The 24,509-nt window shown below is 43.7% G+C and overlaps 1 protein-coding gene across 2 annotated transcripts; it reads left to right on the top strand.

Annotated features, from left to right (window-relative positions):
• The first annotated feature begins 22 nt into the window (after positions 1–22).
• Positions 23–23,293, top strand: si:ch211-243j20.2 (uridine-cytidine kinase-like 1). Of its 2 annotated transcripts, none has more exons than XM_029750669.1 (16): positions 23–226; positions 717–743; positions 1,288–1,493; positions 3,648–3,754; positions 4,659–4,829; positions 8,152–8,223; positions 11,547–11,736; positions 11,897–11,958; positions 15,045–15,064; positions 15,998–16,096; positions 16,270–16,363; positions 16,476–16,538; positions 17,106–17,228; positions 19,239–19,346; positions 20,609–20,765; positions 22,811–23,293. In XM_029750669.1, exons 1-16 carry the CDS (start codon positions 135–137, stop codon positions 22,870–22,872), a joined length of 1,653 nt encoding a protein of 550 aa, XP_029606529.1. In that variant the 5' UTR covers positions 23–134; the 3' UTR covers positions 22,873–23,293. The 2 variants fall into 2 exon arrangements, with proteins under 2 accessions (XP_029606529.1, XP_029606539.1); XM_029750679.1 differs by lacking the exon at positions 15,045–15,064 and adding an exon at positions 14,260–14,276.
• Positions 23,294–24,509: the final 1,216 nt, after the last annotated feature.

Below are 24,509 nucleotides of genomic sequence, written 5' to 3'. Positions count from 1 at the left end.
TTGAAGCTGGTTTTACCTCGGTGAAGTGAGGATGGAGCGCACTCCACGCACGCACATGTACACAAAAGGTGACGTCAGAACGCTTCATCCGGTGTTTGTTTACGCGCTGTCTCCGGTGTGTACGAGATGGAAACATGGCAATGAAAATGAACCAAAACGATGTCCAGATGCCACAAAAAGAAGATGGGGAGAAAGAAGAAGACCGGTCGATGTCTAGATCTGACAGGTATGTATAAATAATTGATATGTTTCAGGCTAACAAAGATAGCAATACAGAGACAGGCCGACAGAGTGTGTCGTGTGGGTTGGCATGCTAACCAGTCAGCTATCATTAGCCAGGCAAAGCTAATATTTATTTCAAATAAATTATTTCTGGTAACTTATACTCTATCAAAGCTACGACGATGGAAGCAAGCTAAGTATGTTGCTTAGTTATGGTGTATGCGCTCAATGAATTAGCTAGCCAGCCGGCTAGAATAATGCTTCATTAATTCTACATTAGCAAACGTTAGCTAATGCTAGCTAATGCACAATCACATAGACGTGGCAGTGAATGTGGGTGCAATGATTCAGATCTCAGATGCTGAGTTGGCATTATAACAGAGCAGCAACAGTGAATATGAACATCCAGGTGTTCATTTCAATAGTCTAACGTGTCTTTCTCTCCTTCGCCTATTTGAATTACCAACATTTTTTCACTTGTCCTGTGTTTTCAGATCAGTGCAGGTGAAGAGGAAAAGTAGGTAAGGAAATCAGTTTTAGACATACAGTCCAGCTGTTGTCACACATTTCTGTTTTCTACTCTCTTTGACCAAATGATGACAGCCTTACTCATGCGAGTGCCTGCCCCATGCCCCCCGGCATCTGTGTGATTTCCTGGAGAGGGTGGTCAAGTTTCCCCCCCATTCTCCCTCACCTACACAGACAGTACAGAACTGCGGAGCGCTACTGATGAGGGTTCCTCGAGTGTATGGACCCCCTCTCTTTTCTCTCCACGGGACAGACACATTGTAATCAAATTGCCCAGATCATTGTCCTGATCATCATCATGGGGCAGGTATGAGCTTAAACGGCATCTCTGATGGCATATATGGATATGATGGCTTTTGTGAGTGGATGTTTGAAGTGATTCATATCACAGATTAATCATAGTTAATAGCTATAATACAATCCTCTTCAATGGAAAATCTGGGTTATGGGTTATCCAGTGAAGAGCGCTAAATCATGACTAGGCAGAATTTGAGCGGAACTAACCTTTTTGGCCCTTGTGTTATTGTTGTTCACCAGTGGCAGTGGAGATGATTCTCTGGGCAGTCTTCCGAAACACCCCCGCTGCCCTCTGACCCCCTCACTGTCTCCACGGAAACGGACCACCAGCCAAAGCAAGACTGAGCCACCTCTCTTGAGGACCAACAAGAGGACAATCTACACTGCAGGAAGGCCCCCCTGGTACAATGTCACTGGGACCACCTTCAAAGAGGCTTTCGTTATTGGTAAGAGAGCTGTCATTTGACATTGTTATTAGTGCTCGGCTACCCGAGCCCGAAAGGCCCCAACATTATACTTCGAGTTAGGGCCGGGTAGGGCCTGGTTTTTCAACAATAACTAGGGTACGGGTAGGGCTCGGGTATCACTAAATTGATCACTAACATTTTGAAGCTGAGCCATTTGCTCGTGCGCATTACAGTCATATCTGACTAAGATCATAACATGGTGTCAGAAGTGCTTCAATCTCATCAAATATAAGACAGGATACATTTTTTTTAATTATTATAATGTTCCTTGAGTTTTGTCGGAGTTTAGAGTGACTAAAAGAAGCTAACAGCCAAATGCTCTCATGTCTCTTCGATTGTTGAGCAGGGCTCTGATACTTAAAAAGAAAAATATATATTCTTAATTTTTTTACCCAATTTTGTGGTATCCAATTCGTAGTTAGTCTTGTCTCATCGCTGCAACTCCCGTACGGGCTCGGGAGAGGCGAACGTCGAGAGCTGTGCGTCCTCCGAAACCCAACCAAGCCGCACTGCTTCTTGACACAATGCCCACTTAACCCAGCCACACCAATGTGTCAGAGGAAACACCGTACACCTGGTGACCGTGTCAGCATGCAATGCGCCCGGCCCACCACAGGAGTCGCTAGTGCGCAATGGGACAAGGACATCCCTGCTGGCCAATAATAGCAACCACATGGCGCAGCATGACAACGTGAACGCGATTGGTCAGCAGTCTGCTGGGTGGGGCATTATACGTTTCTCCATACATTGCCCAATGGGATTCATATCTCCTTTCTCTAATATCTCTGGCAGAGCAGCCCAAGCGAGCCATTGCTATGGTTACTCAGACTCAGTGTCTCCATTAGCAGTGTGCGTGAAGAGCGAGCTGCCTGCACATGGAGCAGGTGACAGACAGAGAGGAGCAGTTAATGGTTTTACTAATGGAGAAAGTTGTTTTGGGCAGGGCCTTAAGTTTAACAGAAGAAATCAGGCTTGGGTAGGGCCTGAAAGTGGTAGGCATGGCTAGTACTATAGTTGCTGAAAATTCATGCCCGTGCAGGGCTCTAATTGTCATGACTCATTACCTGCAAACTCAAACCTCAAACTCAACTTAATGAACAGAAATGACATGCGCAGCAATGGTCAGTCACCAGACATTGTCCTGGAGAGTTGGTAGGCAGTGTGGAACTTGAAGGGACATTTTGAAAAAGGTTTTCAGAAATCCTAAAATAATAGGATCTCATCACTGCTCAGGGCATCCTCCATGCTAGCTTAGGTTGTAGCTTATATTCTACATTTGGCCGGGGTCCTTCTGGTCATCCCAGTAAGGCACCCCTGTAAGCTTTACGCACCATAATGAAATGAACCATGTGTATGAATTACCCAGCCGGACCATACTTTGTTTAAACACATCTGATTGGCTTGAGTGCTGCTGACTGAGACAAAGGCTATCTTTAATACGCAATCTGTTACTTTCAACGAGCCGGACTTGACTGGTTACGTTTCACACTTGGAGGTGCTTTGGTTGATGATTCCCGTAAAAAGGCCGTCCTGCTGTTCTGCTCTGGCCAGCGCTCTGCTTCTGTTGATGAAAGGTTAGAAAGTCTGCTCATGTAGAATAACCAACCTGCCTCGGAGGTCCGAGGGAGAGGAGAGATGGTAAGCACATAAAAGGAGCCCTGAATCCTCAGAGCCAGAGCTGTTTGTTATTGTCTCTAGGCAACAATTCCAGACGGATTTAATTTCATTTGTTGGATGTGTTGCTTCATGTTCTGTGTCAGTTAGTCTGATGGCTGAGTTTCATTTGTTGTGACAACATAGCTCAATTCGAAGTAAAATATTTTGAAAAACAGCTCATCCAGACAGTTTTCAGTTCCATTTTGTTATCTTGAATATTTTGTCTGTGCAAGTTTATAGCCTAACTCAGCAGTTTTGAACTGCACCCTGTGTAATGTGCACCTCTCTGGTTTATGTATTCAGTACTTTATAATCGGGGTTCCGCTGCCTGTGCAGGAGCAGACACTACAAGCACTGCATCCAGATTTTGACAACCACAGCATGTATTGTTGGATTTACTCCCAGGGTTGTTGTTTTGGATTCCTAGTGTATGTTTGTCAGGAGCCCTGTCTTACCCCCTCATGTTTCTTCCTGCAGGCCTCTGTGGAGGAAGTGCTTCTGGGAAAACCACGGTGGCCAATAAGATCATCGAGGCTCTAGATGTTCCCTGGGTGGTCCTCCTCTCCATGGACTCTTTCTATAAGGTAAACTGTAGGATTATTTCTATAAGGTAAACTATGGGACTCTTTCTATAAGGTAAACTTGCATAATAAGCTATGTTTGAGAGCTGTCATGGAGTTAGTGGCCTGGAGTTTATCATTGGTGAGGTCACAGGTTCAGGAATAACTCCTGGGTATACTTATAAGACATTCTGTTGAAGGTAAACTAGCCAATGAATGTAATTTCATGACCCGCCTCATGCTGAATGCTTTATTGTCTCCCCCCTCTGATTTAGTATAGAGGCAGCAACACCTAGGGAGCACAGAACTATCAGTACCCTCTAGAGGTATTCTCAGTCTACCCAGACAGAACCACTCAACTCAATAGCATTCTGAGAGCACTGCAGCTGCTCCAATAGATTGATTGAATTGGTTCCCTGTTGTTAAAGAAAGTTGCCTCTGCTTAACTTGATCAGTGAAGCAGAACAACAGCCTGGTGGTTGTGTGTACCCTGCTCTGTCCTCAACCCTCCTAACGGTCAGTAATTAACCCTGATTTTACCTTTTATTTTGCATAAACCCCTGGCCAATAAGGGAACTAATGGAATCATTCATGTCAATATGTCCCTAGCTGTGTTGGAAACAAAAGTCGATGGCTTTTAAGTATGTTTTACTGTAGCGGCCATGTTGTTTTTTTAGTTGACAAGGGAATGGCTCTAACAACTCATGCTTTGTTGGCCAAATAGGCCCCCCACACCTAGGTACTTGTGCACATCGCAAAGGCATGGACAGTAGGAGTATTGAAATAGCTCCATCTTGCCCTTTGATAGGCTAGGTGGAATCTTTGCAATATTGCTTCAAACTATCCAATCCTCTCAGATCTACACAAATGCAGGTCAGGCAAGTGTGTAATTGAATTCCTGAATCGTGACCTTGTTTCTCCCCCCCAGGTTTTGACCAAAGACGAGCAGGAGCTGGCAGCTAAGAATGAGTATAACTTTGATCACCCAGAGGCCTTTGACTTTGAGTTGCTGGTGACTGTTCTGAGGAAGCTGAAGAAGGGCAAGAGCATCAAAGTACCCGTCTACGACTTCACTTCTCACTGCCGCCGCAAGGAGTGGGTAAGGCAGACTCAGTAAATTGTCTTAAAGCAATAATCCACCCAAAACCACGCATTCAAATCTTATTTGTCACATGCGCCGAATACAACAGGTAGACCTTACAGTGAAATGCTTACTTACAAGCCCATAACCAACAATGCACTTTTAAGAAAATAAATAAAATAACAAATAATTAAGGAACAACAACAACAAAAATAACAGTAGCGAGACTGTACAGGGGGGTACCGGTACAGAGTCAATGTGTGGGGGCACCGGTTAGTCCAGGTAATATGTAGGTAAAGGTAAAGTGACTATGCATGGCTAATAAACAGAGAGTAGCAGCAGTATAAAAATGAGGTTGGGGGGGACAATGCAAATAGTCCGGGTGGCCATTTGATTAGCTTTTCACGCGTCTTATGGCTTGGGGGTAGAAGCTGTTAAGAAGCCTTTTGGACCTAGACTTGGCGCTCCGGTAACACTTGCCGTGCTGTAGCAGAGAGAACGGTCTATAACTTATGATTCTTATGATTTACAGTGTTAAATAACTATAATATGTGAGAACAATGCTTTTTTGGAACAAATATTTCATTTTGTTGTTATAACAACCTTGCTAGCAACGTGAAAATCGTTGTGGAAAAAGTAGTCAATTGTCCTACTTGAGTAAAAGTAAAGATACCTTAATAGAAAATGACTCAAGTGAAAGTCACCAAATAATATACTACTTGAGTAAAAGTCAGTGTTTGGTTTTAAATACACTTAAATATCAAAAGTAAATGGATTTGATCAAATGTACTTAAGTATCAAAAGTAAAAGTACACATCAGTTAAATTTCCTTTATATTAAGCAAACCAGGCGGCAAAATAAAAAAATAATGTATTGACGGATTGCTAGCTGCACACTCCAACACTCAGACATAATTTACAAACGAAGCGTTTCTGTTTAGTAAGTCCACCAGATCAGAGGCAGTAGGGATGACCAGGGATGTTCTTTTGATAAGTGTGAATTTGACAATTTTCCTGTCAAAACGTAACAAGTGCTTTTTGTCAGGTGAAAAATATGGAGTAAAAAGTGTTAAACAAATCAAAATATATTTTAGATTCTTCAAAGTAGCCACCCTTTTCCTTGATCACAGCTTTGCACACTCTTGGCATTCTCTCAACCAGCTTCATGAGGAATACTTTTCCAACAGTCTTGAAGGAGTCCCCACATATGCTGAGCACTTGTTGTCTGCTTTTCCTTCACTCTGCGGTCCAACTCATCCCAACCCATCTCAATTGGGTTGAGGTCGGGATATTGTGGAGGCCAGGTCATCTGATGCAGCACGCCATCACTCTCCTTGATAAAATAGCCCTTACACAGCCTGGAGGTGTATTGCTGCAGAATTATATAGTAACCATGCTGGTTAAGTGTGCCTTTAATTCTAAATAAATCACTGACAGTGTCACCAGCAAAGCACCATCACACCTCTTCTATGCTTCACGGTGAGAACCACACATGCAGAGATCATCCGTTCACCTACTCTGTGTCTCACAAAGACACGGCGGTTGGAACCAGAAATCTTACATTTGGACTCAAAAGACAGATTTCCACCGGTCTAATGTCCATTGCTCATGTTTCTTGGCCCAAGCAAGTCTCTTATTGTTGTCCTTTATTTGTGGTTTCTTTGCAGCAATTCAACCATGAAGGCCTGATTCACGCAGTCTCCTCTGAACAGTTGATGTGTCTGTTACTTGAACTCTGAAGCATTTATTTGGGCTGCAATTTCTGAGGCTGGTAACTCTAATGAACTTATCCACTGCAGCAGAGGTAACTCTGGGTCTTCCTTTCCTGTGGCAGTCCTCGTTGGAGCCAGTTTCATCATAGCACTTGATGGTTTTTGCGACTGTACTTGAAGAAACTTTCAAAGTTCTTAATGTTCGGCATTGACTGACCTTCATGTCTTAAAGTAATGATGGACTGTCATTTCTCTTTGCTTATTTGAGCTGTTCTTGCCATAATATGCACTTGGTCTTTTACCAAATAGGGCTATCTTCTGTATACCACCCCTACCATGTCACAATACAACTGATTGGCTCAATGGCATTAAGAAGGAAAGACATTCCACAAATTAACTTTTAACAAGGCACACCTGTTAATTAAAATGCATTCCAGGTGACTACCTGATGAAGCTGGTTGTGAGAATGCCAAGAGTGCAAAGCTATCATCAAGTCAAAGGGTGGCTACTTTGAAGAATCTCAAATATAAAATATATTTAGATATAACACTTTTTTTGGGGGGGGGGTTACCACATGATGCCAGATGTGTTATTTAATAGTTTTGATGGCTTCACTATTATTCTACAATGTAGAAAATAGTCAAAATAAAGAGAAACCCTGGAATGAGTAGGTGTGTCAACAATTTCAATGATTGTCTTTTGTGTCTCAGCTGTAATCACAAAGAAAATGATTGTATGAATTTCAAACCACTGCATGTATCGACTATCAACAATGAGTATGTTATGAGAATTGCATTTTGTGTTTTAATGTTTACTTTCATATCCTCAAGATAACAAAAAAAAAGTTTTCTATCACCAGGGGGTAATAATGTGATAAATGAATGAAACATGAACACTATCCTCTCTCTGTATGAGATCCTCTTTCTCTGACCAATACAGAGGTAGCCTGGTCATTCACTGCAGCTCCGAGCTCGTCAGACTCCTGGAATGGGATCATGACAGTCTGTAGGTCCCTGACTAGGCAGTACTACCTGAGTGATACACGTCAATGCTCCGCGTCTGACGTGCACACACACACACACACACACACGGTTAAATCTGGGCCTTTTGAGTCACTGACAGTCCATCTCTTGTTTTGGACATCTTAATTTTTAATTATGATAACATCAGATCTTAACGAGTCAGTTGGGCCTGCTCTGCGCTGCTCAGCCACCTCAGGGATTACTTTCTGTGGTACAAAAAAACCCACATCAGATAGCTGCAGTGGTAATTACAGCAAACAAAGGTCTGTTAATCAGAGGGGGATAGGCCGGAGGAATGGGGGGAAGGAGGGGGAGATTTGGAGCAGCACACAAACATTTTAGTTTAGCTGTGAGCGTGGTGCTGACAGGACAGCAGAGGGGTGCTGCCAAGGCGCTGTGCACCTTGTCAACCCACCGGTCTCCCTCTGCCAGCCATGTGCCCACGCTCTTACCTGGCACACCTGGTGGGCACATCTTTCATAAGGCCTGGGAAGCCTGGCCCAGTCCCCGTTCTGCCATACGCTGTCTGTCTATCTAATTATGTACACTGTACACCATCTGCTTTGTGTGGTGAGAAACTATTTTATGGTGTGTTTTTTTTCTTCAGAAAACTGTCTACGGTGCCAATGTTGTCATATTTGAGGGGATTCTGGCGTTTGCCAACAAGGAGCTTTTGAAGGTGAGGCTGTGTTATTTTAACCTGCTTTAAGGTGAGCGTAAGAAGATGGAATACTCCCTTTTCTATAGTACCTTTTCTTCTCTCTGGTCTCCAGTCATCCCCCTCTCCCTGCTCCTCTCTTCTCCCTCCCTCTTACCCCACCAGCCTAGCAGACCTGATGAATTACTCTGCCATGCTGCAGAGATGCCAGCCAGGTTGATTAATGGAGTGCCGCTGCCATCCTGCAGCAGATTCAGGGAAATTAGATGGATTCTCTCTGCTGGGTGGCTCTGTATTCACTGTTCTACTTTCCCCTGCTCACTGCTATCTGCTATGATTAGGTTTCAGGCAGGGGCTGGCTATGGGTGACTGGGCTGGGGAATGACTGATAGAAATGGAGGGGGTGGGGTGGTGTTGGGGACCCAGTGCTGCAGCAGTCTTGGCTAGAGTAAAACATAACTAACCTGAAGCCCAGATCTCTTCAGAGAAGAATGCATGAATCATTTCCCTTTAGAACAAAGCAACAATACTACTAGTACTGTTGTAGTTGAATTGATGGCAGTTCTTCAGGCAGCCCTTGTCAGCTTTGATTATCTTGGTCCTCTTTATTACAATGTAGGTAAACAACTTTTCACAAAGACCATGTTGGCTCATCTAAATCCATGAAGTATTTAGACAAGTATGATCCATGAGGTGACCAGATGGACCCAATCACATTTGTCCGGGACTTGTAGCCTGCCTTGGACTCTCCTTCCCTCTTCATTATAACTAGAGCAGGGGTTTCCAACCTTCTCTAGCATGAGCGGGACTTTTTTTTTTAAGTAGCTAAGTACAATTATAATTTTTTTCTTCTTCTAGCTTTCAAATAGGCGCATTCTTCCCTTCCCTGCAACTCTTCCCCAGGTCCTTAGTATACAAGATAAAGTAGTGCACTATGTTGTGTCAATATATCTGGTAAAATAATGTTTAATAAGGGGGGGCTATAAAATATTTCTATATTTTCCCAAATTATATTTTCAATTTTTTCATTTCTTTTTAGTTTTTCACTATGAAAATTACAATTGTTCATTAAGCAACAACTAAATTAGATGTTTTGCGTCCATGTCAATGGTTAAATCCCATCAGAAGACAATTTGGAAAATGGACAACAAATTGATTTGAGTGTAATTCCCCTTTTAATTGCACATCTAGCGCGTGAGGAATGTGTCTAATATCTCGGTCTAGCGACGGTTCTGTACTGCTGCTGCTCATTTCATTGAAAAGTTAGCAAATGCTAGATGCAAATGATATAGTATACTTACTCATGATAGACTCCTGTCAGGTAAGCCTACTTTGAATTTAACATTTAATTGAAGATTTTGGGGAAAGCATTTCTGTCAACCCAGAAGATGGTTATCACATCAACATGGCTACACGGAGCAATAGACAAACGCGTGCACCACACAGACAGACGGGCAATATTGCTGGAAATGAATTGGCAGATATTGTGTTAGGTTTGGCATTTTAAGCCAATAGTGGCTAACCAAGGGTTGTATAATGTCTGTGTTGCGTTGATTACATAGTACCTGGGAGCTTGCGGTGTCTGATACTTGTGAGATTTGTTTATGACAGTTTGCAGTAGAACACATGCGATGGAAAAATGGCATACACTTTCTGAATTGTTTGGCGGGCAACTCATAGGTGGACCTGTTGGAGACCCCTGAACTAGAGGGTGTGTGTGTGTGTGTGTCTGGTAGTGATGGGGTAAAAAAAATCTAGAGTTACATCGTCAAAAATAATATCCTGATGTGTATCTCTTTGACAATATCACAATATTAATTTTGCACTAGTTGGCTGTACCTGAACCAAAACTCCAGTGTTTTTCTTTCATAGCTTGTTCTCCATCTTCTTTTTAAATAGGGAGACCATTTTGTTTTTAGCACTTATTTCCATGACTGCTCAAAACTCATTGTCTCATGGCTCTGTCTCTCTGCAGCAGACATATGGTGAGCAATATGTTTGGAACATCGAATCGCAAGGCATATCGTATCAGCAACTAAGGATGGTGATGATATTGTGAGGTCCCTGGCAATTCCCAGCCCTAGTGTCTGGTCAATGTGCCAGTGAATGAACAAGACTGTTTTATAAATGGTTCTGTTGATTTGGTCCCTTTTTTTCCCCTTCGATCCACCAGTTGTGTGTGTGTGTGTGTGTGTGTGTGTGTGTGTGTGTGTGTGTGTGTGTGTGTGTGTGTGTGTGTGTGTGTGTGTGTGTGTGTGTGTGTGTGTGTGTGTGCAGAAATCCATACAAATTCAAATCTGAGGGATTGTGTTTGCATTGGCAAAGCACTTCTGTTCCGGGTGATTTATCAGTTCGGCTATTGTACAGCAAGGCTGGGCTAGGATGATAAGCCGAACAAACAATGCAGGTAACTGGATGTACTCTCAATTTCATTCTTTCAATAGAAGTGTTGTATTATTTTTGTTGTAATTGTGGCTCACTTAGTACTAAACGTTCTTATCAACCGGTTTATTTACTTTCCTATAAATTGGCTCCCTCTCAACCCTTTGCCATGACTCCAACAAACATTACCGTGCTGGCTGCCCCAAGCGTCAGGTCCGCTCTTGGCCGGCAATGACCTGCCATCTTTAAGCTGCAATGGTGTAAAGCGTTGCTAAACTGCCCTGCTCTAGTTTTTCTCCCAATGACAGAGGTTCCAGTAAGAGAGAGAGCGATAGAGGGGAAGGCTGAGTCTGATCCCTGCTATCTGTCTTAGCATGGTCTGTCATGTGGAGCGGCTGGAGCCCCACTCCTCATCCCCTCCTCCTATAGGGTGACAGCTGTGCTGGCCCGGTTAGTCAGGAAGCAGATTTACTTTCCCAATGACTGACAGTCTCATTGGTTCTGAGTTTACGCTCCCAACACTCAATGGTCAGATAGTCATCAATAGCTCTTGTTTTTGAGTGGTTGCCTATTCTTGTGTCTCCGTCACATACAGTGGTGCTGCTGGACCATTAATCCTCCTCACTTTAGTTTTGCTGAGGTTAGAGCTTTGAGTTCTGCCTTTAGTTTCCCCTGACTGGCTGGCTAGCTGTATTTCTGTTGATGTGTGTTCAGGAAAAGCGCTTCAAAGACCCAATAGGCCATCAGATTCCCATTTAACTTATTTTGACCCTAGGACATTGATTCAGTGTGAATGTTGCAGTGGGGGCATTTACCCAGCACCCCGTCCTTGAAATGGTCTTCGGGAAACACTGCCCTATTAAAAGTCAGATCTGTCACGTTGAAAACTTCTGCCATTGGTTATGTACATGACCTCTCTTAACCCTTTTGTCTCTTTCTCTCTGTCCATCTTCCTCCCCCAGCTGCTGGACATGAAGGTGTTTGTGGACACCGACTCAGACATCCGTCTGGTCAGGCGTCTGAAGAGGGACATATCGGACCGCGGCCGGGACATCAACGGGGTCATCAAGCAGTACAACAAGTTTGTCAAGCCGTCCTTTGAGCAGTACATCGAACCCACTGTGCAGGTGGCGGATATTGTGGTCCCCAGGGGTGAGTGGCTTGTAGGTAGACGCATACTACCAGTGTGTTAGAAACACTGCGTCTATGTATAGAGTCTTTAGATTAAATTCAGAACCATAAAAACGTTTTTTCAAATGGTATCTGTAGTGATTCTGCTATAAAAGATATGTGTGTGTTTTGATTTTTTTAGGGGGCGAGAACTTTGTTGCCTTGGATCTGATTGTGCAGCATGTTCACAGTCAGCTTGAAAAGGTACGTGCGAATAATAGGCTTTTATCTCCTATACCTCTGCCCATAGGCCCTAACCTAAAAGCATGTACCTATCTCTGTACATGGCGTCGTCTCTTCGGCTCACACCATGCTCAGTTTTTTTGCATGACCCCTATCCCATGGTTCATGATTTGGGCCAGGAGTTTTTCCTGACCACCTTCCCTACCAGGAAAAACTCCTGACCTAACCCATGATCTCTGAACCCTGTCCTATCCCTCAACATGGGTGGGTCAGTACTGGATTACTGATCAATGACGAGTCTCATTCTCATAGGATCTCTCAAGACTACATGTCCTATTAAGATCGTCAGACTCCTATAGCTGTCCTATGTACACTGTTTCAATCTGGTAGTTCCAAGGTAATCCTGAATTCCCTGAGGCTGGTCTCCATGTAGAAGTTGACCCAACCAGTTGCCCACCTCACTTCTCCCATCTAGTGGCTGGGATTCAGCACCACAGGTTATGAATTTGTCATGTACATTGCCTGTCTCTGGTATCAGGCTGAACCCATCCCTCTGTACACCAAGGGAACGTAACAAGAGAGGATTTATAACTGAAAGGCACACCTGTGTGTGGACATGCATGCGTCAAAGACACCCAACTTATCTGTCAGTGCCATGACCCATAAATCCTAACTGGCATCTTTAACACTGCTCTCTGTTGTCAGACGGCCTCTTTAAGTCCCTACAAATCATGATCTACACTGAGTACACCAAACATTAAGTACACCTTCCTAATATTGAGTTGCACCTCCCCCCGCCTCCTTTTTTCCCTCAGAACAGTCTCAGTTTGTCAGGACATAGACTCTACAAGGTGTCCAATGTGTTCCACAGGGATGCTGGCCCATGTTGATTCCACTGCTTCCTACAGTTGTATCAAGTTGGCTGGATGTCCTTTGGGTGGTGGACCATTCTTGATACATACGGGACACTGTTGAACTTGTAAAAACCAAGCAGGGTTGCAGTTCTTGACAGAAACTGGTGCGCCTGGCACCTACTACCATACCCCGCTCAATGACACTTAAATATTTTGTCTTGCCCATTCACCCTCTGAATGGCACACCCACAATCCATGGCTCAATTGTCTCAAGGCTTAAAAATCATTTTTTAACCGGTCTCCTCCCCTTCATCTACACTGATTTTGAAGTAGTTTAACAAATGACATCAATAAGGGATCATAGCATTCAGCTGGATTCACCTGGTCGGTCTGTCATGGAAAGAGCAGGTGTTCTTAATGTTTTGTACACTCAGTGTATGTGGCCCTGTGGTGTCCTGATCCATCATCACTGTAATATGACAAACCATCTGTCACAGAGAGAGATAAGATGGAAGGTTTCAAAGACAAGCTCAAAGGTGCTCAGTTACATTATATTTAAGACTCACTGTACTTTATTTCTTTTGGAGAGGGTTGTGTGGGGAGTGACGTGATCACGTGACTTCTGTCTGAAGTGTATTCACGTTCAGAGTCTCACCCGTCGGGGTGTGTGTGTGTGTGTGTGAGATCGAGAGAGGCCGCGTGTGCAAAAGCAGATAGTGTGTGTGAGGATTTGTGGATTAAGGGATCTCTAATAAAAGGCCGTTGTGTGGATCAAGTAATGAATGGTGTCGAGTGGGGGGAGACAGCGGCAGCTCGTCCTCCATAGAGTGACTGACTCATGAGGACAGGGCCTGTTGTAGCCTAATGAACCATAGCACCCTCCATATAGTAAGACTACTACCACTGGGGCCACTATAGTACTTCTGGTTAGAAAACCCCCTGGTTTGGTTAGGATGCCACACTTTGCCATTAGCTTTAGGGCATTCTGTTTGATATGTACTAGATACTATGAAGGAACGATTTTGGGGTTTCCATATGGAAAAGGAGCAGAACACTTGACTTTTACATTTTTTTTATTTTTATTGCCCAAAAAATTCGCATTTCAAATTAAATTCCCATGCTGTGCACTGGGCCTTGTTGTGAGATCAGAGCACCAGAATTGAGCCTGATCTAATGCAGGAGTAGAGCCTGTATAGAGAAACAGGTACCGGTTCAGGCACTGAGCTTATCTGATGGAACACTGTCTGTCTGATTCATGGCAAAATGGAGGGGAATGTAATATCATTGCCTGGTGTTTGTGTTTATTTAAAAGGGCGGTGGGGACTGGGGACATTTGGCTTTGTTTGGAGGGTTGGAATGGCTTGTCTCATTTCATGAGTTTTGTTTTTATTTCTCTCCTCCCTGTGTGTGTGTTTGTAATCAAATACTTGCTAAACCCTGACCGAATAATGCACTCTAACCGTCTCAGCGTGAAATCACAGTGAGGTATGACTGCCACACCCCTCATATCTCTACCTGTCTCTGTCTCGTGCTGCCTCTCTGTCTTTTCATTCTGTTTCCTCTCAGCAGAAGCTCAGAGAGCACAGAAAGGACAAAAGGAGATGTGCCCAGTCTGAAAGAATACTCATGTTACTATTTATTTGACCATTTTGGCATTTTTTTTTCACTGATGTTGACACGATCAACTAATCAAGGTGCCCAGGAAAATGTTTGTGTAAAGTTAAATGAGAGGCTGTGCAGCTCCTTTTCTCTTTCTTCCACACCGTCAGTCATGAAAGCTATCGCTAACACCAGAAGGATGACATTGCTATGGTTCCACTGAGCTCTGGTTAAGACCTAAAAAAAACAGCTGGGAATTCCTTTTTACCGAAAGATCACAAGCTAACGTCACATTAACCAAGGACCGAGTATAACCTTGAGTTTAGTCCTACATGTTTATCATATGACCTCTCACGAAGGCCGTTGCAAAGATGATCATTTTTTAACTACTCAAAGTCAGAGCTCATAACCATGGTGATGTCGTCTGGTCCTGAAGCCGTCCCCTTGCTGAGCTGAACAGGGGCCCTGACCCCCCCCCCCCCCTCCTCAGGGGCCCCTCTCAGCCTGGCCCCCGGCCGTCACACCTCTCAGCTTCTCCTCCACAGATGTCCTGTTGCTGTCTAATTGGGATGTATTTTCTTTCTTTTCCTCTTTCTTTCCCCTCTTTGTCATCACTCTTGTTCTCGCAAAATGAATATTTGTCACCTTCTCCAGAGGAAGCTCCGCTGGGATATGTGAGGATAAACTCCTGCATCTTCCTCCTTCTCTTAAGTTTGATCTCCCCTCTCATCTGCTCCACTTTTATGATTTAGTAACATAGCCCCCTGAGAAAAAGCTAACAACCTTTGTTTGCTGTCATTGCTATTTTTCCAAGATATTGTTTTTCATTTACCTCTTAACCAATTTGCTTGATTCTTTCAGTTTTAGCTATGATTTCTACAGTCTTAACTGTCCTGTATTTTGGTACTATGTATGTATGTATGTATGTATGTATGTATGTATGTATGTATGTATGTATGTATGTATGTATGTATGTATGTATGTATGTATGTATGTATGTATGTATGTATGTATGTATGTATGTATGTATGTATGTATGTATGTATGTATGTATGTATGTATGTATGTATGTATGTATGTATGTATGTATGTATGTATGTATGTATTCAAAAGGCTAATTTCAGTGCAGTACTACAGTATTTAGAGAGTGAGTTGTCTTGGCTTCTTGTATTGGCAACAACAATGCAGAACACATAGCAACGTGAACAATTGCTTTATGGCATTTCTATTTATCAACAGAACCACATAATAGTTATTTTCTAGATTTGTAATGGTCCTAGTGATGTCACGTTGAATTGTCTGCCGGTAAAGCACCATATGCTCCAGACAGTGCGAGAGGAGCCTGTTAAAGCGTTGCTGTTGCCAGTACCTGTACACTATTCCCCCACCCCACTTTGCCTGGCTGTGCATCTGTGACCACCATACTGCAATACGTGTTTACGAGGAGGAACGTAAAATATCCCAGTGATATCTTACCTTTGTCCCCCTGGTTTGATGTGACGTCTGTGTTGTTGTACTGTGGTCCCTCCAGCAGGGGGCAGTGTTGTCTGTTGTACTGTGGTCACTCCAGCAGGGGACAGTGGTCTGACTGTCTCTCTGTTGTGTAGGTCTGCTCTGGCCTCGGCCCACCAGGGACAGCCCCTACCCAAGACCCTCAGCGTCTTGGAGAGCACCCCACAGGTCCGCGGCATGCACACCATCATCAGGTAAGGCCGTAGAGCTCTGGGTGACCGCTGGGGGCCGGTTTCTCACCCTCTCAACACTGACTCTGCACTGCCACAAGTTTATAATGAATACCCACACACACACGCCTCACGCTCAGTCCCTGTCCCCTAACCCTGGTTTGTGTGTGTGTGTGTGTGTGTGTGTGCGCCTGCAGGAATAAGGACACTAATCGTGATGAGTTCATCTTCTACTCTAAGAGGTTAATGAGGCTCCTGATAGAACATGCCCTCTCCTTCCTGCCCCTCAAGGTGAGTGGCCCTGCATGCCTTCAGACGCATGGCCAATATTATATTGCCCCCTACCCCCTGTGCACAACCATACACTAACACTGGTCTCTTCCTTTCCTCTCATCCTCTCTAGCCTGTGCAAGTGGAGACTCCCCAAGGTTCCATATATGAAGGGAAGAGACTCAGTGGTAAAAGGGTAAGGCTCTATGTAGATACCTCGCCACTTTCACATAGGGTTTTGGGCCCTAAACTGCAATAAAGTATCAATGTCATCCATGATACTACATTGCAGCTACATTGTCACAATCACTCAGATTGCTACTTGTAATTATTGGCTGAAGATAAACTAGTCTAATCACTGTACTATCTCTCCAGTCCTTTTATTCATCACCATACATAAAGCACTACAGGCATTGTTAACATTCGTTTAACTAGACGCCTGCAGTGAAAACCCTTGAGTCATAAAGTGTGTGGATGGGCCTGAGAGGATCGTTCATTCCAGTCTTTTTATGGTGATGTGTTTGAGTGGCTCTCAGTGGGAGCAGCTCTGTTAGGCAGCAGGGTTGTTATGACTCTATTACTCTACTGCAGATGTCTATCTCCTACCATCAGGCTCGGTAACATTGAGCGCTCACTATACTGGTCCTTCAGGTTGCTCAATGGAAGTTTACTTAGAAACTAAACTGTGAAGGAGTATAAAGCCTGGAATGCAATGGTGTGTGTGTGTGTGTGTGTGTGTGTGTGTGTGTGTGTGTGTGTGTAGATCACAGGCGTGTCCATACTGAGAGCAGGGGAGACCATGGAGCAGGCGCTGATGCATGTGTGTAAAGACATTCGGCTGGGGAAGATCCTCATCCAGACCAACCATGACACTGGAGAGCCTGAGGTAACACAAAGAAACCAGTCATGTACAGTCGTGGCCAAACGTTTTGAGAATGATACAAATATTAATTTCCACAAAGTTTGCTGCTTCAGTGTCTTTAGATATTTTTGTCAGATGTTACTATGGAATACTGAAGTATAATTACAAGCATTTCATAAGTGTCAAAGGCTTTTATTGACCATTACATGAAGTTGATGCAAAGAGTCAATATTTGCAGTGTTGAACCTTCTTTTTCAAGACCTCTGCAATCTGCCCTGGCATGCTGTCAATTAACTTCTGGGCAACATCCTGACTGATGGCAGCCCATTCTTGCATAATCAATGCTTGGAGTTTGTCAGAATTTGTGGGTTTTGTTTGTCCACCCGCCTCTTGAGGATTGACCACAAGTTCTCAATGGGATTAAGGTCTGGGGAGTTTCCTGGCCATGGACCCAAAATATTGATGTTTTGTTCCCCGAGCCACTTAGTTATCACTTTTGCCTTATGGCAAGGTGCTCCATCATGCTGGAAAAGGCATTGTTTGTCACCAAACTGTTCCTGGATGGTTGGGAGAAGTTGCTCTCGGAGGATGTGTTGGTACCATTCTTTATTCATGGCTGTGTTCTTAGGCAAAATTGTGAGTGAGCCCACTCCCTTGGCTGAGAAGCAACCCCACACATGAATGGTCTCAGGATGCTTTACTGTTGGCATGACACAGGACTGATGGTAGCGCTCACCTTGTCTTCTCCGGACAAGCTTTTTTTCCGGATGAATCCCGGAAAGGGGATTCATCAGAGAAAATGACTTTACCCCAGTCCTCAGCAGTCCAATCCCTGTACCTTTTGCAGAATATCAGTCTGTCCCTGATGTTTTTCCTGGAGACAAGTGGCTTCTTTGCTGCCCTTCTTGACACCAGGCCATCCTCCAAAAGTCCTCACCTCACTGTGCGTGCAGATGCACTCACACCTGCCTGCTGCCATACCTGCGCAAGCTCTGTACAGGTGGTGCCCCGATCCCGCATATGAATCAACTTTAGGAGACGGTCCTGGCGGTTACTGGACTTTATTGGGCGCCCTGAAGCCTTCTTCATAACAATTGAACCGCTCTCCTTGAAGTTCTTGATGACCCGATAAATGGTTGGTTTAGGTGTAATCTTACTGGCAGCAATATCCTTGCCTTTGAAGCCCTTTTTGTGCAAAGCAATGATGACGGCACATGTTTCCTTGCAGGTAACCATGATTGACAGAGGAAGAACAATGATTCCAAACACCACCCTCCTTTTGAAGCTTCCAGTCTGTTATTTGAACTCAATCAGCATGACAGAGTGATCTCTAGCCTTGTCCTTGTCAACACTCACACCTGTGTTGACGAGAAAATCACTGACATGATGTCAGCTGGTCCTTTTGTGGCAGGGCTGAAATGCAGTGGACATGTTTTTTGGGGGATTCAGTTCATTTGCATGGCAAAGAGGGACTTTGCAATTAATTGCAATTCATCTGATCACTCTTCATAACATTCTGGAGTATATGCAAATTGCCATCATACAAACTGAGGCAGTAGACGTTGTGAAAATGTATATTTGTGTCATTCTCAAAACTTTTGGCCACGACTGTAGTTCAAAAAGTATTCTGTTTGTGTTTGGCCCTCTTATCTGTAAGGCTGCATACATACCCAGACATGAACTCTTCAACCCGAAGATCATAAACCAGGAGTGGATGGGTCATCTGTTTTTGCTTAGTGACTTCATTCAATGCTAGGTGTCAGTCTCTGGGCTAACTGACACACACTAGCCTCATTGACCTCAGGCTCACTGCCTCATCAGAATCCCAGACCATCCATACTTTGGAGATATACTGTGTGTGTGATGTCTATGCCAGCTATAGCCTTCAAGCTTTGGACCTTCTTTCTTCAGCTTTACTGGTTTCATTCACCACAGATGCTCAAAATTTGACATTTTAAGTTCATAAAATGCCCGAATGAAAACCATTGTATAAAACGTCCCATTGTATTAACATTTTCTATCGCCCCTGTCCAGCTCCACTACCTGCGTCTGCCTAAGGACATCAGTGAGGACTATGTTATCCTGATGGACAGCACTGTGTCCACTGGGGCTGCTGCTCTCATGGCCGTCCGAGTGCTGCTGGTCAGTTCTACTTGATTCTACCTCATTCTACTCCTCTGGTCTAGTCTATTCAGCATTAGTCGGGTATTATAGTTCAATTTAAATATAAAAGTAGTTTCCAGTAGAAGTCTTATATTCTCATGTTTGTCTTCTCCACCACACACCTATGTTGAGGAGAGTGTTAGGGCTTGGAGGTTTATCTATGGTTCTGCATCCAGATAATGTTGGTTACCCCTGAGACATGGCTGAACATGACAGATGGCAGAGTAGGCCTTGTCCTTGTTGGTTGTAGACATGGCAGAGTTGTCCTTGTTGGTTGTTGACATAGCAGAGTTGTCCTTGTTGGCTGTTGGCAGGGCAGCAGCTCTGCTAGTGGAGACTGGACGGCTACAGCAGCAGGAGATTAAGGAGAGATCGGGATGCTTGTTTGCCGTCATAAAACACGGTTTGAGTTCAGTGAGTTTGAGGACCTGTTTCCTCATTGTGATAAGACTAGAGCTCTAAATGTACAGGTCGTGTGCTTTTAGCCTTCGCCCCTTGTGAAATGTAAACATCTGGGGAGAATTATCGCCATCCACTATGGCGGCCAAAGTCCGTGGTTTTTGTTTGTCCTCCGAAAGCAAACTTTACTGCCTCCATGACTATCTCTTTTTAAAGCTAGAATCCTTAGTGGGTGCATACATTTTTGGACTTATAAAGTAATTATACATACCCATTGATTCTTGAAGAATTTAAGTTTTATAAATGCCTCATGAGTTTAGTTCAACTGTCGTACCCCATCATAACCCCAAATATATAAGCCTGTTTTACACCAATGTTTGTAAACAATGTAAATGTAAACAAACACTGTATAGCCTCATAACATGGTTAAAACTATCATTTATATCATGGATGGTCAGTCTTTGCATCCGTAGCTCAGTCTCTGGATTTGAATGGTTACATTTCTCCAGGTCCATCCCTCAGCTTCTTACCAAAACAGAGGCGGGGTGACCGCTTTGTTCATGTTTTGAATAAGGATTCTAGCTTTAAAAGATGGTCATCAGGGTGTGTGTTTTTACTAGAAGCTTTGGTTGAAGTCTGTGATGGGTGCAGAAGACCAAGGAGTCTCGTTTGACAGGTAGCAGTGGGAATGGGAAGAGCTTGAGATCCCAACAGATCTGGAAGTGGCTGCCTCGCTCCCCTTACATATTGTGCTACTGTCACAGAAACTTCCCACTAACCACCACTCTTTCTTCAATCGTGATTAAAGGTCACAATTTGCGCATGTCTGTCACCTTTTGTAGGACCATGATGTCCAGGAGGATAAAATCTTCCTGTTGTCTCTACTGATGGCTGAGATGGGCGTCCACTCTGTGGCCTACGCCTTCCCTAAGGTCCGCATTATCACCACCGCCGTCGATAAGAAGGTCAACAACGAGTTCCACATCATCCCTGGCATTGGTGGGTGCTTCTGCTATCTATCGGTCTGTCTCGCTCTCTCACACACATTGTTCTCAGTCACTCTCACTTAATGTGGATTTCCCTTCAAAGCGGTGTCCTAATGCAGATCAAGTGAGTCTGCTGTTTGTGGTGTGACTGATCATTAGTGATATGACCAAATCACAAGTTAAAAACTTCCAGATTGTGCCTTCGGAAAGTATTCAGACCCCTTGACTTTTTCCACATTTTGTTAGGTTACAGCCCAATTCAAAAATGTATTAAAGTTTTTTTCCACATCAATATACACACAATACCCTATAATGACAAAACAGAAACTGTTTTCTATAAATTTTTGTTAATTTATAAAAAATTAAAAAACTGCTTGCATTTACGTAAGTATTCAGACCCTTTACTCAGTACTTTATTGAAGCACCTTTGGCAGTGATTGCAGCCTTGAGTCTTCTTGGGTATGACGCTACAATCTTGGCACACCTGTATTTGGGGAGTTTATCACATTCTTCTCTGCAGATCCTCTCTGTCAAGTTGGATGGGGAGCGTCGCTGCACAGCTATTTTCAGGTCTCTCCAGAGATGTTCGATCGGGCTCTCTGGCTGGGCCACTCAAGGACATTCAGAGACTTGTCCCGAAGCCACTCTTGCGTTGTCTTGGCTGTTTGCTTAGGGTCGTTGTCCTGTTGGAAGGTGAACCTTCGCCCCAGTCTGAGGACCTGAGTGCTCTGGAGCAGGCTATCATCAAGGAGCTCTCTGTACTTTGCTCCGTTCATCTTTCCCTCAATCCTGACCAGTCTCCCAGTCCCTGCCGCTGCAAAACATCCCCACAGCATGACGCTACCACCACCATGCTTCACCGTAGGGATGGTGCCAGGTTTCCTCCAGTCGTGATGCTTGGCATTCAGGCCAAAGAGTTCAACCTTGGTTTTATCAGACCAGAGAATCTTTGGGTGCCTTTTGGCAAACTCCAAGCGGGCTGTCATGTGCCTTTTACTGAGGAGTGTCTTGTCTGGCCACTCTACCATAAAGGCCTGATTGGTGGAGTGCTGCAGAGATGGTTGTCCTGGAAGGTTCTATCTCCACAGAGGAACTCTAGAGGTCTGTCAGAGTGACCATCAGGTTCTTGTTTACCTCCTTGACCAAGGCCCTTCTCACCTGATTGCTCAATTTGGCTTGGGCGGCCAGCTCTAGGAAGAGTCTTGGTGGTTCCAAACTTCTTCCATTTAAGAATGGAGGCCACTGTGTTCTTGGACCTTCAATGCTGCAGAAATGTTTTGGCACCCTAAACGAGATCTGTGCCTCAACACAATCCTGTCTCAAAGCTCTACGGACAATTCCTTTGACCTCGTGGCTTGGTTTTTGCTCTGTCATGCACTGTCAACTGTGGGACCTTAAATAGACAGGTGTGTGCCTTTCCAAATCATGTCCGATCAATTGAATTCACCACAGGTGGACTCCAATCAAGTTATTGAAACATCTCAAGGATGATCAATGGAAACAGGATGCACCTGAGCTCAATTGCGAGTCTCATAGCAAAGGGTCTGAATACTTATGTAAATAAGGTATTTCTGTTATTTGTTATAAATATTTACACATTTCTAAAAAGATGTTTTCCCTTTGTCATTATGGGGTATTATGTGTAGATTGCTGAGGATTTTATTTATTAAATCAATTTTTAGAATAAGGCTGTAACATAACAATGTGGGAAAAGTAAAGAGGTCTGAATACTTTCCGAATGCACTGTAGCTGCTGCCACAGCCATTCAGGCCCATGTGGAGGGGCTTTGTTATGAATAACCCCAGACTGACGTTTTAAAAATTTTATTTAACCCTTATTTTTATCATAAGTTGACAGTGAACATATTCTCATTTACAGCAACAACCTGGGGAATAGTTACAGGGGAGAGGAGGGGGGATGAATGAGCCAGCTGATAGCTGGGGTAACTCATATGTTCCATCAGCAGTGCCACTGATCACACATCCCTCACTGACGCTAGTCCAACTCATGTATTCACAATGACAACATGACTGACTGCTCTCTTCTCCTCCCCTCCAGGTAATTTCGGGGACCGTTACTTTGGGACAGACACTCCCTCGGACTGGACCGAGAGTGATTAACGGATGGCCTACTGAGCTGAAGTTATGCTGAGGGGGAAGTAGGGGGGGCGGGTGGGGCATCACACAAGCAGTTAGCCATGCCAGCCAACCACTGACCAGCTCCTAAGAGCTAAAGATTCCCCCTCAGTCAGCGCCCCTCTGCTGCTTATCATTTCATGATGTCCTGGGCACTGCCCCTGTGCCAACTCTACCCTCTCTGATCAGGGTGAAAGGTCATAAGGCTACCTACCCTCCTGAGGAGGAAATGTGATATTAGCCTAGCTTTGTTAGCGATGCCCATACATATCTATCTATCCACTGATTAAAAAAAAATACTTGATTTGTGATTTTGCTTGTTTGATTGTTGTTGACGCAGCAGGACCTGTAAAGTTGGAGAAAGAATCAAGAGAAATAAAAAGCCTCTGTTGGGTTGAAGGAGGACCATTTTCTAGTTCTTTTGATGTTTTCCTATTGAATGGACCCATAGAAATAGTCAAGATGACAAATCACACCACAGTATGAAATCAGGGAAGATGAGAGTAGGACAGTCTGTGGCTGTTAGTGCCATATCTCAGCTGTGCTTGAATAACGTGTGTGAATATAATGGCGATGACCATTGTTATGCACAGGGAGACTTTGTATTATAACTGAGAGGAGCAAGTTACAGACAGGGTACAATGGACCAGGTAGGTAGTGAAAATTATACGGTAGTATAGCTCATGGGTAGCTTTAAGCTCAACATAGCTGGAGTATTAGTTAATATACGTCTATGGACATTATGGACTGTCCTCTGGAGATTGTGTGCTGTTGCCTTAGCTGTGACAAAAGTCTCGGGCAAGAAAAGTACCTTTTTTATGGTTTAAGATGATTGACTTGAATTGGGAGCATTATTTAGTATTTGAGGCTGTTTTTATTATAAGGATTTTATTAGGTTTCCCCTCATTTATATATTATAGGTTGGTTGATGCAGAAAATATTTTTTTACTTTGCAGCCATTTCTCTGGGTAATAAATAAATGTTATTCATCACATGCTTCATAAACAACAGGTGTAGACTAACAGCTTACTTACGGGCCCTTCCCAACAACGAAGAGAAATGAATCATAGAAAAGTAATAATAAATGCACAATGAGTAACGATAACTTGGCTATGTACACAGGGTACCAGTACCGAGTCGAAGTACAGGGGTACGAGGCAATTGAGGTAGATGTGTACAAATAACTAGGAATAAAGTAACTAGGCAACAGGATAGATAATAAACGTGATGAATCAAAGTTGGTGCAAAAAGGGTCAATGCAGATAGTCAATTTAACTATTTTGTTACCGATTTTTACTATTTAGCACTATTTATACTTGAATCTTTTTCCTGTGTAAATTATTTCCTTGTGTATTTAATGTTTTCTCCTTTAAATTGATACCCCTGGTTAGTTCACAAAGGCCGTACAATGTATGTTGTAGTATAATTAAGAAATTACAGCAGGAGAGGTCTCTGACTGACTGTAAAAATACTCAAATAAAACCATCATGGATCATCTGTATCATGTTTTAATAGGCTGACCAGCTTGACCATGTACATATTTTGTTTTTCTGGCCTTCATAGTTACAGGATTGCAAGACAGAACCTTGAGGATTCAGTGGCTTTGAGTGATTAAATATAGT

The sequence above is a fragment of the Salmo trutta genome, chromosome 1, assembly GCF_901001165.1.
Source record: "Salmo trutta chromosome 1, fSalTru1.1, whole genome shotgun sequence".
In the NCBI taxonomy this organism is placed as follows: Eukaryota; Metazoa; Chordata; class Actinopteri; order Salmoniformes; family Salmonidae; genus Salmo; species Salmo trutta.
Note: the sequence above shows the minus strand (reverse complement) of the source record. Positions and strands in the feature narration are given on the sequence as shown.